This window comes from Entelurus aequoreus, linkage group LG03 (assembly GCF_033978785.1).
Source record: "Entelurus aequoreus isolate RoL-2023_Sb linkage group LG03, RoL_Eaeq_v1.1, whole genome shotgun sequence".
In the NCBI taxonomy this organism is placed as follows: domain Eukaryota; kingdom Metazoa; phylum Chordata; class Actinopteri; order Syngnathiformes; family Syngnathidae; genus Entelurus; species Entelurus aequoreus.
The window spans coordinates 15,344,703-15,360,962 of NC_084733.1; the positions used below are offsets into that span (position 1 = coordinate 15,344,703).

The window sequence follows — 16,260 nt, forward strand, 5'->3', positions numbered from 1 at the left end:
TTTTCATCGAAAAATTCCACAGTATTCTGGACATCTGTGTTGGTGAATCTTTTGCAATTTGTTTAATGGACAATGGAGACTGCAAATAAGAAAGTTGTAGGTGCGATCGGTGTATTAGCAGCGGACTACAGCAACACAATCAGGAGGTTGTGTTGTGTTTGAGCTGGATAGCAGACGCGCTACCGTGAGTACAGCTTTGGCTTCCAAACATTTGATCGCTTGCCCGTACGTGCGTGTCGCTATGTGCATGTCACGTACGTAGCTTTGGGGAAATATATGTTTCTTGCCGACTCTGATGGCGGCCGGGGTGTCGTCGAAAGCTACAACGCCCGCCGCCGCTCCGTAGCTAAGTTAGCGTCAATTGTTAAGCTTCGCCAAGCTGGAAATTATTAACTGTGTATTTACATGTTCATGGTTTAATAGTATTGTTGATCTTCTGTCTATCCTTCCAGTCAGGGTTTTTTTAAATTTTGTTTCTATCTGCATTTGAGCCTGATGCTATCACGTTAGCTCTGTAGCTAAAGAGCTTCACCGATGTATTGTCGTGGAGATAAAAGTCACTGTGAATGTCCATTTCGCGTTCTCGACTCTCATTTTCAAGAGGATATAGTATCCGAGGTGGTTTAAAATACAAATCCGTGATCCACAATAGAAAAAGGAGAAAGTGTGGAATCCAATGAGACCTTGTACCTAAGTTACGGTCAGAGCGAAAAAAGATACACCCTGCACTACACTCTAGTCCTTCACTCTAACGTTCCTCATCCACAAATCTTTCATCCTCGCTCAAATTAATGGGGTAATCGTCGCTTTCTCGGTCAGAATCTCTCTCGCTCCATTGTAAACAACGGGGAATTGTGAGGAATCCTTCCTCCTGTGACGTCACGCTACTTCCAGTATAGGCAAGGCTTTTTTTTATCAGCGACCAAAAGTTGCGAACTTTATCGTCGTTGTTCTATACTAAATCCTTTCAGCAAAAATATGGCAATATCGCGAAATGATCAAGTATGACACATAGAATGGATCTGCTATCCCTGTTTAAATAAAAAAAATTCATTTCAGTAGGCCTTTAAAGGAGTCATTATTTGAAGCGCTGGCTGTCCAAAGTCGGGACCGGGGGTGGACCGCTCGCCTGTGCATCGGTTGGGGACATATCTGAGCTGCTGACCTGTCTCCGCTTGGGATGGTCTCCAGCTGGCCCCACTATGGACTGGACTCTCACAATATTATGCTAGATCCACTCGAGGTCCATGGCACCGGTCGCCCTAGGGGGGGTCCCCACATCTGCAGTCCTCTCCAAGGTTTCTCATTGTCCCATTGGGTTGAGTTTTTCCTTGCCCTGATGTGGGATCTGAACCGAGGATGTCGTTGTGGCTTGTGCAGCCCTTTGAGACACTCGTGATTTAGGGCTATATAAATAAACATTGATTGATTGAAGCGTGCAATTTTACAGGCCGTTATCTTTAAAATCCTGAAAAAAAGACATTTGTGTTCTTGTCTCATAATGATTGTGAGCAAAAGGCAACATTTAAAAAAAAGTGCAGTTCCCTTTTAATATAACATTTAAAAATTAGCTGATTAAAACTAGGGATGTATATGGTTAGGGTTTAATTGATACTGATAACAATATTGATATTCTTTCATCGATACCGGTATTCACTGATACTCTTGTCTGTACTACATGTAATTGGTGTAAATCAGGGGTGTCCAAACTTTTTCCACTGAGGGCCGCACACTGAAAAATCAAAGCAAGCGGGGGCCATTTTGATATTTTTTTATTTTAAAAACCAATAATACAATATATGTATAAAAAATATACATTAAGGCCTCTACTCAGGCTTGATCCCGGGGACCCCAGAGGGGTTTGGTCCAAAAAATATTTAAAATGTGTCATTATTCAGTATTATCTCTAGATCAACATTAGGTCTATCTGTCAATATAACGTTTTTAAAGATTTAAGTCGTATGCTCGTTTTGTCAAAGAAAACCCTGTTTTTTATGGAAAAAACACAAAATATGCAATATTTTCACCCAATAAAATTTTTAAGAGGCATATTTCAGATTATATAATAATTGGAGCCTTAAAAAGGGCAATAACTCATAACACCATTGATTTTAATTCATTATTATTTTTTGAGCAATGACACTTAAAAACAAATCACACAAAAATTATCTGGGAACCAAAAGGGTCCTACTCATTAAAGTGTTACAAAATAAATTATACATTTTTTTTACTGTTTACTTTTAACACAATATGTTTACTTTTAACACAATAATCCCGAGATCAACTTCAGATCCATCCGTCAATTATACGTTGTATTGTTGTTTATGTTTTTTGTTTGTTTGTTTTATGCCCTTCTTTAAAAAACAAAACAAAAAAAAACTCAATTTTTTATATGGCAAACACAAAATATGCAACATTTTCCCAAAAAATATCTCAAAGTGCAATATTTAATGTGACGTAATTGGAGCCTTGATAGGTCAATAATTCATAATAACATTGATTTTGATTCATTATTATTTTTTTAAAGAAAGAAACAGTCTGCATGGCAGCTTTGTTATTAGAGTAAACATTGCAACATTTTCTTGTAACATTTCACCTGTTTGGTCTTTCATACCACTTTTTATGTTTTTATTTTTTTAATCGTATTTTAAAATGGGCCGTGGGGCCATTAAAAAATGACCTGCGGGCCGCAAATGGCCCCCGGGCCGCACTTTGGACATCCCTGGTGTAAATGAAAATGTGAAAAAATACATTTTTAATAGCACAAGAGGTTGTACACCACCGTCATGTAACATCTGTATACATCCTAATACCTGTGCTGTCCAGTTATATCTGGGTTTCCTATTACGCAAGTCTCATTTGCAATGCAGTTGCATGTCCAAGACATTAGATGGCAGTACTATATAGGCTGTTGTTGTGTACACAGTAGTTTGAGAAACGCCATGAACCAGCCATCCAAACTGCCAATGTGTGAACGCCCCTAAATACTCAAAACACATTGCTACATTCTGATAAAAAACTAAATGTACATTCTAACAGCACAAGTTGTTTTTTTACTGCAGATGAAGTATTTTCGGAAACAACCAAGTTGCAGCAGCAATACTATAAATGTCAGTCAAAATATATCCAGCAATGCATTATGTCTAATATATTGGACCCATCAATCAGAATCAGTTTAATTAGTTTCGTCTATCATAAAATCAATACTAGGGCGGCATGGCGTAGTGGGTAGAGCGCCCGTGTCAGAAACCTGAGGGTTGCAGGTTCGCTCCCCGCCTCTTACCATGCCGTTGTGTCCTTGGGCAGGACACTTCACCCTTGCCCCCGGTGCCGCTCACACCGGTGATTGAATGTTGAATGAATGATAGGTGGTGGTCGGAGGGGCCGTAGGCGCAAATTGTCAGCCACGCTTCCGTCAGACTACCCCAGGGCAGCTGTGGCTACGAAAGTAGCTTACCACCACCAGGTGTGAATGAATGATGGGTTTTTAAAATGTAAAGCGACTTTGGGTACTTAGAAAAGCACTATATAAATCCCAGGTATTATTATTATTAATACTAAAATGTGTTTGCAAAAATTACTTTGTTGTTGCTTACCAGTAAGGATTGATTGATTGATTGATTGATTGAGACTTTTATTGGTAGGTTGCACAGTGAAGTACATATTCCGTACAATTGACCACTAAATGGTAACACCCGAATAAGTTTTTCAACTTGTTTAAGTCGGGGTCCAAGGCTCTTGTAGAATACTAAAATTCCCAAAGGAATACAGATATTCCTCCATTTCTCTGCAATTCTATACTTTTGTCCACCATCTCGTTTTTATTGGGTTTTGTGCACTTAACACAGCTGACCAGTGGGAGGCAGAGAATGGCATGACACACTAGCGTGACTTTTTTGCAACTTTGACAACAACAAAAACAGCTTTTGAACATGTCCACTGTAGTGGCCACTGTCTATGAACTTGGCATGTTAGCTTTCAGTTATTATTAGTGTCAACATTTCAGTTTTTTCACTTTACATTGCGCATTTTTGCTTTAATTTCATGTTTTATTTTAGTTTAATAGTCTACAATATGCCACAGACTAAACACACCGTTTAGAAATGGTGAGTTGTCCATCATTTTATATAGTGTTTTATACCTGTACGATACACAAAGCGTTTTACATTATACATCACATTCACCTTTTCACGCACACATTCACCCAATGATGGCTTTAGACACTACACCAACATTATAAAGTGCATGCAGAGGTACGTTAAAGCTGCTGGATGCTGACCACTTGGGATACTTCAAATGCAGCTACTGCCATCTTGTGGCATTATTATTATTTAATTTTTTTATAACTACCAGCTAGAGCTGTAGGCAGCTGCCTGATGTATTTCTTTTTTAGTAGAGGTGCTCAAAAAAATTGATTCCCATCCAAATCGCAATTTTTATTTATTCCGATTTCAAATCGATTCATAATTTGACATTTAAATACTTTTTTAAGAGTACATTTATGGATTAAAAACAACTATTGGCATTATGATTGATACTGTTGCTTTTATTTTTGGGGTTTAATTTTTTTTAGTATTGTATTTGTATGTCTTCTCAATTGCTTTGTAAACTTCTATCATAATTATTGTAAAGGTGAGATTGGTTTGAGGTTGTTCCAATTTATTTTATTTTATTGATAAATATCGTTCTGTTATTTTTGTAAATTTAAAAAAAAGTTTTTGTAGGCCAACACTGCACATATAAGTCATACGTCAGCAGCCATGAGGAGCTTTTGTAACCTATTTTGAAACGGTTTTATCATAATTATTATATCAAATAATATTTAGAAGAATTCTGTTGAATTGAGAATCAATTCTAAATTAAATTCTCCCCCCAAGAATCGGTATCGAATCACGAGATGCCCAAAGATTCCCACCTCTAATAATTAAAGACTGTATACACCCCCGGTGACTACAGTTGACTCTGGTTAATTAACCCGAGGCGTAAATCAGAACAAAAGATATCAACTTGCAAATTAATAAAATATTTCACTCCAGTAGATGTCGGACAGGATACACTGTAGTTATCAACAAGGCATTTGTCATGGTAATTTTTTTCTACAATGTGCATAACTTTACATGAATGGTACTGGTTTAGTTTATTGGGAATGTTCTAATTAGAATTGACACAAAGTCCTTGTGGCGACCCATCAGCGTTCCTGTTCTGTAACCCTATACACTGTTTGCCTAATCTAGAACGCGTTTGTGCTGAAAACAAAGTTTCGTTGTACTTGTGCAATGGCAATAAAGACCTACCTACCTACCTAAAGTAGGAAGAAGCTGAGCGTATTTAACTAACAGAGAAGCAGCATCCTCTGCAGTGGACATTTGTGTTTTGCATAACAGGACCATGTTTTCCCCCTGAAAATTATAACTCTTGACAAAAACATTGAAACGAATAGAAAAAAACAAACATCCACTGCAGTCATACTTGCCAACCCTCCCGATTTTCCCGGGAGACTCAAGGATTTCAGTGCCCCTTCCGAAAATCTCCCAGGGCAACCATTATCCCGAATTTCTCCCGATTTCCACCCGGACAACAATATTGGGGGCATGCCTTAAAGGCACTGCCTTTAGCGTCCTCTCTCACCTGAAAAGGAGACTACTATATATGTCTCCGTTATCCATAGGTTTATCTATAACGCATAAAGTAGGCAGGCACGGAGCTATTTCTCAGCGTGTGTTTATTCCAGCCGGCACATTAATACACTGACACACAACATCCGGATTCCCATCATGCGTTGCTTCAAAACTACGGCAAAGTAGTAATGTCCAAAAACATAACAGAGACGAAGCAGAAGAACGAAGAAGAGACATGGCGACGACGAGTAAGAAGGAGTACGCTTGCAAGTTCCAAAATGATTGGAAAAAAATAATTTCAGTTCATCCAGGACAGCTCGGAGGGGAAGGGGTATGCTGCCTGCACATTTTGTAGATCAGACTTCTCCATTGAACACGGTGGCCGAACGGATATACTCATTCATGAACGGATTATTTATATATATACAGGTATATATATATATACCGTATTTTCCGCACTATAAGGCGCACCTAAAAACCTCCAATTTTCTCAAAAGCTGATAGTGCGCCTTATATATGGACCAATATTGAGCCACAACAGGTCTCGCAACCCCAGCCTCTACTGTAGCGTCTATTCTATGCGCCTTATAATGAGGTGCGCCTTATAATGCGGTGCGCCTTATATATGAACAAAGTTTTAAAATAGGCCATTCATTGAAGGTGCACTTTATAATCCGGTGCGCCTTATAGTGCGGAAAATACTGTATATATATTAGGGCTGCAACTAACGATTAATTTGATAATCGATTAATCTGTCGATTATTACTTCGATTAATAATCTGATAGAGACAAACTACATTTCTATCCTTTCCAGTATTTTATTGAAAAAAAAACAGCATACTGGCACCATACTTATTTTGATTATTGTTTCTCAGCTGTTTGTACATGTTGCAGTTTATAAATAAAGGTTTATTTAAAAAAAAAAAAATAATACAAAAAAAAAATGCCTCTGCGCATAGCATAGATCCAACGAATCGATGACTAAATTAATCGCCAACCATTTTTATAAGCGATTTTAATCGATTTAATCGATTAGTTGTTGCAGCCCTAATATATGTATATATACACTACCGTTCAAAAGTTTGGGGTCACCCAAACAATTTTGTGGAATAGCCTTCATTTCTAAGAACAACAATAGACTGTCGAGTTTCAGATGAAAGTTCTCTTTTTCTGCCCATTTTGAGCGTTTAATTGACCCCACAAATGTGATGCTCCAGAAACTCAATCTGCTCAAAGGAAGGTCAGTTTTGTAGCTTCTGTAACGAGCTAAACTGTTTTCAGATGTGTGAACATGATTGCACAAGGGTTTTCTAATCATCAATTAGCCTTCTGAGCCAATGAGCAAACACATTGTACCATTAGAACACTAGAGTGATAGTTGCTGGAAATGGGCCTCTATACACCTATGTAGATATTGCACCAAAAACCAGACATTTGCAGCTAGAATAGTCATTTACCACATTAGCAATGTATAGAGTGTATTTCTTTAAAGTTAAGACTAGTTTCAAGTTATCTTCATTGAAAAGTACAGTGCTTTTCCTTCAAAAATAAGGACATTTCAATGTGACCCCAAACTTTTGAACGGTAGTGTATATATATAAGAAATACTTGAAAATATATACACCCCACCACCCCCCATCTCCCGAATTCGGAAGTCTCAAGGTTGGCAAGTATGACTGCAGTGGATGCTGAAGGAGGTTAATCCAACCCCTTCTCCATGTCTCAGCAGTTACTGATAGTTTGTTCACTTCCTGGATTTAATATTTATTTATTACTATTATGTATATTTATAATTATAAGTAGATTAGCTTAGCTTTTTATAGCAACCGTAGAACAGAGGGTATTGAAAGATGGAGTAGAGGAAGAATAACACTCGACTTTTCAACATTCCTCTTTTTAATCCTCTCTAAGCCATCGTGGCTTTGGGAAGAAGTCGTCCACAGGAGCTCATCGGGGCGTCGGCACTGATGGGGAGCGAGCGCAGTTTCCTTTTAAAGCGTTGTTCTGGCCAGCTTAGTTTAGGTCAGCCTTGACTAAACATGCGTGGGCCAACACGGAGGGCTCAAACTCTTCGTTGCAAAAGTGTTGCAATCCCCTTTTTGTGTCGTTGGAATGTTCCAGACTCGACTAATCCGATCGCAGACTGCCCGAGGCTTGTCGGACCCTCCGAGAGACCACTGTATTGCGTTTCAGAGGCACATCAAGCGTCCATCAAACTGTAATCTGTTTTCCGTTGGCTAATGTATGCACACACACACCTGTTTACACCGCACCTCAGGGCCGGGCGGGGCTCGCTAACCGTATAGGAAGCCGTGTAGGCGACTTTCTAAGACGTCTGTTTTGTTTTTGCTGGGTTGCCCTGGACGCTCTTTTCATGAGGCGGGTCGTTAAAGACACGTAAAAACCACACCTGAGTCACGGTGTGAGTCACGCACGTCCACGGGCGGTATTGAAGGCGGGAACGCCTTCGGATGGACACATTCCACAGCTGTCGCAAAAAGGGTGGAGGTGGGGGTGAGGGGGGTCTTCGTTGTCCTCGTAGTCCTTGCAGGCCTGACCCGACTTGTGCTGGAGTCTTCTCCCAGATATGAAGCAACACGCTGGAATTGAGTCTTTTTATCTTCCGCCATCACCACGCCAACTGTTACTGGACATGATTTACTTTCTTGGCTTCTTCTTTTCTACTTTTGTTAAGTCTTACGACCTCAGGGGCCTTGGATTTCAGAGCACATGTATCAGGTTGATAGTCTGGGCTTTTAGCTGGGTAGTCGGCAAGCTTGCCTTTTATGCGAGCGGCCCGGGTTTGAGTACGTGTGGAACGGGAAAGGCAGGGACCAAAGCAGGTGGGTTACATCCATACATACAACACAAACCCTCGCTACATCGCGCTTCAAAATTTGCCGCTTCGCTCCATCATTGATTATTTTTCTGCTTTTAGCATATTCTATGTATTTTTGGTCTCAATTAAGCATTTTTAAGCCTAAAATGGTCGGAATTAACTAAAAATATCATTACCACAGTAGTATTGGCCACTAAATGATACCAGACCAATCAGAATGCACTATTCAGTATTGTGGCCACTGATTGGCCCAGACTCAGGCAGCATCCAGTCCCGCCTTCACGAGTATAAAGGTGACTATGTGGATGTTATTTCATGCATAGAGGGCTCCCATGATGTTAAACATATCTAGAAAGTTTTTTATGCTCTAGCTATGAAAGTATTTGATTTATAATCAATAATTCATTTACCATAGTCAGGCCTGGAACCAATTAACAGTGATACATTTTGGTTGCAGTATTTATGTAACCGTCAAAGGGGCTTTTTTGTTATTGGTGTTATTATGCAAAAAAAAAAAAGTTTTTAATTTATGAAACGCTGTTTAATTGTTGGGCAGCACGGTGGAACAGGGGTTAGTACATGTGCCTCACAATACGAAGGTCCTGAGTAGTCCTGAGTTCAATCCCGGGCTCGGGATCTTTCTGTGAAAATATTTGATTTATAATCAATAATTAATTTACCATAGTCAGGCCTGTAACCAATTAACAGCGATACATTTTGGTTGCAGTATTTATGTAACAGTCAAAGGGGCTTGCTTTTTGTTATTGGTGTTATTATGCAAAAAAAAAAAAATGTTTAATTTATGAAACGCTGTTTAATTGTTGGGTAGCACGGTGTAACAGGGGTTAGTGCATATGCCTCACAATATGAAGGTCCTGAATAGTCCTGAGTTCAATCCTGGGCTCGGGATCTTTCTGTGTGGAGTTTGCATGTTCTCCCCGTGACTGCCCTGTGTTGAGGTGGCAACTTGTCCAGGGTGTACCCCGTCTTCTGCCCGAATGCAGCTGAGATAGGCTCCAGCACCCCCCGCGACCCCAAAAGGGAAAAGCGGTAGAAAATGGATGGATGGATGGGATGTTTAATTGTTAAAAACTACATTTTTATGTCTAGACTTTGTTCCTGTTCTGTATTTCCTGTCCGGCTAAGTTTCGTTTCCACTTACGGTTTGTCTCCTTTGACCACAACTTCTTCAGTCTGGGCGCTGGCTCCCTCGTTTGTCTATGGTTGCCAATAAGGATGCTTTATATGCAAAACAAGGCTGGATAATTGTGCTTTGTGTGCATCAGTTCTACTTTGTCTTTGCACTGAAACGTGCGTAGCTTTCCTTATGCTTTCGGTGTACTTCCCCCGCTGCGACGGGTGAGTACCGTTCACATCTGAACCGATGCAATACCAATTCCTGGTACTTGGGAATCAATTTGGTACCAATTTTCAGTACCATTGTGTGTGTTAATATTATTTTTTTTATAATACATTGTTTATTTTAACATTTAAATTGAGATGATATAAGTGCTGTCCAGTTATATCTTGTTTTATAGTAACATTTCTGACTCTTAATTACACTTGCAAGTCCAAGACGATAGATGGCAGTGATGTATAGTTTACAGTGTGTTGATCAGTTTAGTCTTTAATGTCTAGTCTATTGTTGCGCCCTGAACAGTGTTAATACTGCAAGTATTGTACTTTTTAAGCAACAGCTGTTTGATTGTAACGTCCATCTTAGTTGTAGTTTTCATGAACAAATGTTGGGGTATTGAAGTTGCCGTGTGAAATCACTAATGCTAATCAGTAGCATGTCAATAGCAAAGCCAATGTTTATTAGCATCAAGCTAGTGCATTTTTTGGAATAGCGATGCCTTACTTTACTTACATTGGAGTGTTTTTTTGAGTCAATTTCTTTGATGCCATTGAAAATTTCAACATTACCTAGAGCAGTGTTGTTCAACCTTTTTTGAGCCAAGGCCCATTTTTTTTCATTGAAAAAATCCGGAGGCACACCACCAGCAGAAATCATTAAAAAACGAAACTCAGTTGACAGTAAAAAGTCGTTGTCGCAATTGTTGGATATGACTTTAAACCATAACCAAGCATGCATCAATATAGCTCTTGTCTCAAAGTAGGTGTACTGTCACCACCTGTCACATCACGCCGTGACTTATTTTGAGTTTTTTGCTGTTTTCCTGTGTGTGGTGTTTTAGTTCTTGTCTTGCGCTCATATTTTGGTGGCTTTTTCTCTTTTTTTGGGGATTTCGATATTTCCCGCATCTACTTTGTTTTAGCAATAAAGACTATTTCAGTTGTTTTTATCCTTCTTTGTGTGGACATTGTTGATTGTCATGTCCTGTTCGGATGTACATTGTGGACGCCGTTTTTGCTCCACAGTAAGTCTTTGCTGTCGTCCAGCATTCTGTTTTTGTTTACTTTGTAGCCAGTTCAGTTTTAGTTCCGTTCTGCATAGCCATCCCTAAGCTTCAATGCCTTTTCTTAGGGGCACTCACCTTTTGTTTACTTTTTGTTTAAGCGTTAGACACCTTTTTACCTGCATGCTGCTTCCCGCTGTTTCCGACATCTACAAAGCAATTAGCTATCGGCTGCCACCTACTGATATGGAAGAGTATTACACGGTTACGCTGCCGAGCACTAGACAGCACCGACACTCAACAACAACAAATAATTTGCAGACTATAATTACTGGTCTGCAAAAAATATTTTTAACCATCCATCTTCTACCGCTTATCCGAGGTCGGGTCGCGGGGGCAGCAGCCTAAGCAGGGAAGCCCAGACTTTCCTCTCCCCAGCCACTTCGTCCAGCTCTACCCGTGGGATCCCGAGGCGTTCCCAGGCCAGCCGGGAGACATAGTCTTCCCAAATAGGTGAAATTAGATCATCTCCCACGGCACACCAGACTGTATCTCACGGCACACTAGTGTGCCGCGGCACAGTGGTTGAAAAACACTGACCTAGAACAGGGGTGCCAAAAGTGATGGGCCAGTTTTAGCCAGCCAAGTTGTTTTATTTGGCCCGCCAAAGGGCAGCTTCCCAGGTATACAACATATTCATAAGGACCTCTTTCAAGATCACAATCATTGATGGCATGTCCGCAAGGTAACTAGTTGTCATTTATTGAAGGTAACAGACTTTTTACTTCCCTATATATGGCGGTATGAGGCTAACAATTTCCCTTGTGGGAACAATTACCCTTGTGAATCATTAAAGTTTGTCTAAGTCTAACCTCCTCACCTTAAAATAACAGTCTTTGGCCCGCAGCTTATGATCACATTTTCAGTTTGGCCCTTGGAGGCAAAAAGATTAGGCACCCCAACCTAGAGGTAGTTTGGCTGAGTCCCCTCTCAGTGCTGCTCGTGTGATCGCCAAGTAAGACAGCAATTGGGCGTGACATCACGTGCAACCCATCTACCGTAACATGGTATTGTTGTAATTTAAGTGAATCGGTATGACCGACGGGATTCGGTCAGTAGCCATTCCTACCTGCTGCACTATTTTGTTATTTTTGTCATTTAATACACTTCAACCCGCGCTGTGCCTGCCGCCTCTGCATCCTGGGGTCCACATTAACCCAACCGTGACACGAAACGTAACACATTTTTTACCTAATTACTTATTAAATAACGCCCGAACTTGATGATAAAATGTTCCCTTTGTTCCGTGGGTAACAAATGTCCGCAGTGTTCTCAACCAAGCTTAGAAGTCTGAAACCATTGTCCTCCATCGCCGCCCGAGGCTTGGCCGAGACCGGGATCAAAGCGGGGTCAGAGGTCACTGGCGTTTATTCGCACTCACCCACGTCTAGAATGTCCAGCGTGATGACCTCTGAGGCGGCCTGGCCCAGCTGATTGGTGGCCTCCACCCAGATCTCGTAGGGGGTGAAGAGGTGCAGGTCTCGTGTGATGCTGCACGAGTACGGCTGAGCGTGGGTGTAATCTTCACACTCTTTTTCCTTGCCGTACCACCTGTACAGACACACAGCACATGTAATTGGTGTTTACATTCGATGACTTTTATTACGTCCTTAGTTACACTGCATGTAACCCCAATAAGAAGCTAAGCTGGCGCGCTTCACTGCACATGTATTTCCCTTCTAAATGGCTTCATTTGTTTGTTGAAAGCTTACAAATAAGTTTTACACAACATCTTATTTTACTTAAAGTCCACCTTTTTTCCTAACTGTATAATTGTATACAGGTGAATGTTCCATCGATTGTATATTTTATCAATATTACAAATGTAGATAATGGTTTTCACTATGTAAAGTGCTTTGAGTCTCGAGAGAAAAAAAGTGCTATACTGTATAAATATGCTTCACTTGATGATCATAATACATTTATTTTTCTTTAATCCATTTTTTAATCATTTTTTAAAATGTCAACACACTTTACAAACAGTTAAAAAAATATCACCTGCTGGGGGAGGAAATAGAACATATTAATAATTGTGATGTAATCAAACAATTTTTATTTTTATTTTGTTTCGTGTAATTCTAGCAATTTTTAAAACACCTGAGCATATAACGAGCTTGATTAAAAAAAGAAAATGCAAACCAGGAAAATATAATTCACATTTAATTAAATTTGATTTAAAATGGTACTATTTAACAGACCGTTAAAGATAAATCATCCCATGCTGTATGGGAGCATAAAAAACCATGATCATGAAAATGAGGTATAAATAAAAATCTAAATTCAAACTTTCCTCAGTCAGGCATGACTCAAATATTTGTTTGTGCAAATCTGGACGAAAGAGTGTATCAAGATTATTTTTTTACAAAAAGAATTTTTTAAAAAAAATGTCACATTTTGGCAAATGTATCAAATACGTGTATATCAATTACAGACATTTAGTGTATTTGTTGGCAAATCTAGATAATATATTTGTTTACATTCCAAAGTGTTTTTTTCATAGCTGTCTTGTCTTGCCAGATAGCAAACTACTGTACTTAAGAATTGATTGATTGATTGATTGATTGAAACTTGTATTAGTAGATTGCAAAGGAAGAGAATACCTTATATGAAACAGTACAGTTTACACAGTACAGTACATATTCCGTACAATTGACCACTAAATGGTAACACCCGAATAAGTTTTTCAACTTGTTTAAGTCGGGGCCCACGTTAATCAATTCATGGTAAATGAGTAAATCATCAACGCCTGTAGAAGTGCACTCTATGGTCCTCCGATTGCTTTCAAAGTAGAGATGCGCCGATCGATCAGCCCCAATCAGTATCGCCTGATTTCCATTTAAAATGCAGATTACAAAAGCCTCTGAGTGATAGTATATTTTTCCCCTCTTAGTGACTGAGGGGCCTCGCAGCTAACGGTGTATGTTCCTAAACAGCGCAGAACCGCTCCCCTAAGTTAATAATCCTCCATTGTTGCCAATAAACTACATTTCTCACAGGTATCATTATCATTGGAGGACGGGGCTAAACATATTACCCCGAGTAAACAAGCAAACAAAAAGGCATGCTAATCATTAATCTGGCCACTAAACTATCTTAAAACAACAAGAAATAAGTGCTTAGTAAAGTTTAAGAAGTGTAAATACAACCACGTTGCTGCAGAAAGTTGGCAGACATTAACAGGAAATCAAAAAAGGTAGATTTATAAGAGTCGAGAGAAAAAGTAAAATCACTGTTTGTCACTTTGTCGGGAGTACACGTAAGTGGAGGGCGGCTCGATCAGTATAACTGTAGTGTCATCATGTATAAGATCGATACGAGCATGATTAGATTGACAACATTTTTGGAATTGTTGTTAATGTTTATAAACTCAAGGATAATTCCCTTACTCAGGAGAAATTTGAGGACGGTTCTTGCTTTTATCTAGTTATTGTGTACTATTGACTTTGTTTTTCCTCAAACAATTGTACACTATGTACAGAATTTTACGGACCATCAGTGTTTCCCACACATTCATTTATTTGTGGCGGCCCCCCACGAAAGAATTACGTCCGCCACAAATATATATATATATATATTTTTTTTTTTGTCCTGTCCAGCTTCTCAGGCAAATCATATAGTTGATGTAGATGCCCATATAGGCTGTTCAGATTTACTTTACAAAAGAGAAGTGTAGGATACTTCTCTTGTTGCCTTATTTGTATTTGACCACTACTGTTTTCTGTTTATTTGTTACTGACTGTGGCAGGACACCTCTGCCTTTGTTTCACTTTATGTTGCTGGTAAATAATATGGTTGTAGTAGTAGGCTAAAGTTAAATGATTTAGTATGCACTAATTAAAGGGGCAGAGCTTTAAGAGACATTTTAACTTTTATATTTTATAACATATATTTTTTGTAAGAACCACAATTAATAAATGTATTTCAGTGAATAACTTATTGTTCAAATCTGTATATAAATATGTACATAAAGTGTTGTAATTATATTGTAAAATGGATGGATGGATGGATGGATGGACGTTTAAAACAAAACTGTTATTATTAATTAGTAAGTATACATTTTTTGAGCCTTTTTACAGAAAATCATATCATTGTAGTAAATTATGCAAATTACTCGATTATGACATGTGACCACGCCCATAGCCACGCCCCCACCGCCACAGGTATCTTGGCAGTTTATGGGAAACACTGCCATATAAGCCGCTTTGAACCCTGCGGCCTATAAAACGGTGCGGCTAATTTATGGGTTTTCCTTCGGTAACCGTCATGTTTTGTAATCAACAAATAGTTTTCATACTACATCAACAGACACTGAAAGGGTGTTTTGTTTGCGCTATGGCACCATTTTTTGAGACGAATACACTCACTGCAGGTGCTGCGGATTGAAAATGTACTTCCTGTTTTGTGCCTTCAACCGTAAGTATAAGCGTTTCTGCTCGAAAGGATTCTTCCTTGTGGGATCTGAACCGAGGATGTCGCTGTGGCTTGTGCAGCCCTTTGAGACACTTGTGATTTAGGGCTATATAAATAAACATTGATTGATTGATTGACATTGATCACTCCAAGCAACGTTTAAGTTTTACAATATTACCAAAACAATTCATACTTACTAAACCGTCCCATGTGTGATGTCTGTAGAAATGTTTTTTTGCATAGTTGTACGTGCTATCGTAATGTAATCAAGCTAGCGTCATCAGCATTAGCAAATATGCTAACACATTCACAAGTGTCTGTGTTAGTGTTAATAACTTACAATGGCATTTCTTTTTGTATTGTTTCAGTTTTCTAAGTTCACCAAAAGGTCACCGTGGAGTTTTTAAGTCTGTTTAGCTGATTGATTACAGAGCTAGCTTCCGCAGCTAGTGGGTCCATGACGAAGACTTCGGTTTTGGTTGATATAGCCAATTTTACTACCGCGTTACAGGCACCGTTTGGAAACAATTAAGATATTTAAATAAACCTTTACAAAATCTTACGTACCGGTGTATATCTGCGGCTTGTAGCAGCTAATATATGTAAAAAAATATATATATATATTCTAAAATTTGGTGGGTGCGGGTACAACTTAAATACCGTGCTAATTAAATACAGTAATAAAAGAGAAAATGGAACTAGTTGGAACAGAGACACACTGCAGGCTTACACACAAACATGCATCCAAAAAAATATACGCCACACATACACACCCCACCCCCCCAACCCAACGCCCTCGACGCAAATCCCATAGGGGTGATGAAAGGATGGTCGGCGCCTGAGAGCTGCGGCCCACCACCATGACCCCGCACTCCCTTCCTTCTGTTGCTAGAAATCTCGAGATGTACGTTGTAATATGTATATGTGCTTTGCTATAGAGGTTTTTTCCCACTCCAGACTGGGTCCTCTTCGG

General features: G+C 39.3%; 1 protein-coding gene across 3 annotated transcripts in view; it reads right to left on the minus strand.

Annotated features, from left to right (window-relative positions):
- The window catches only part of crlf1a (cytokine receptor-like factor 1a), a 58,122-nt gene that overhangs the window by 15,819 nt on the left and 26,043 nt on the right, over positions 1-16,260 (minus strand). For all 3 annotated transcript variants that reach the window (XM_062041341.1, XM_062041343.1, XM_062041342.1), the window contains exon 4: positions 12,259-12,428. In XM_062041341.1, coding sequence (XP_061897325.1) covers positions 12,259-12,428 — 170 coding nt within the window. The remainder of the gene's footprint in view (positions 1-12,258; positions 12,429-16,260) is intronic.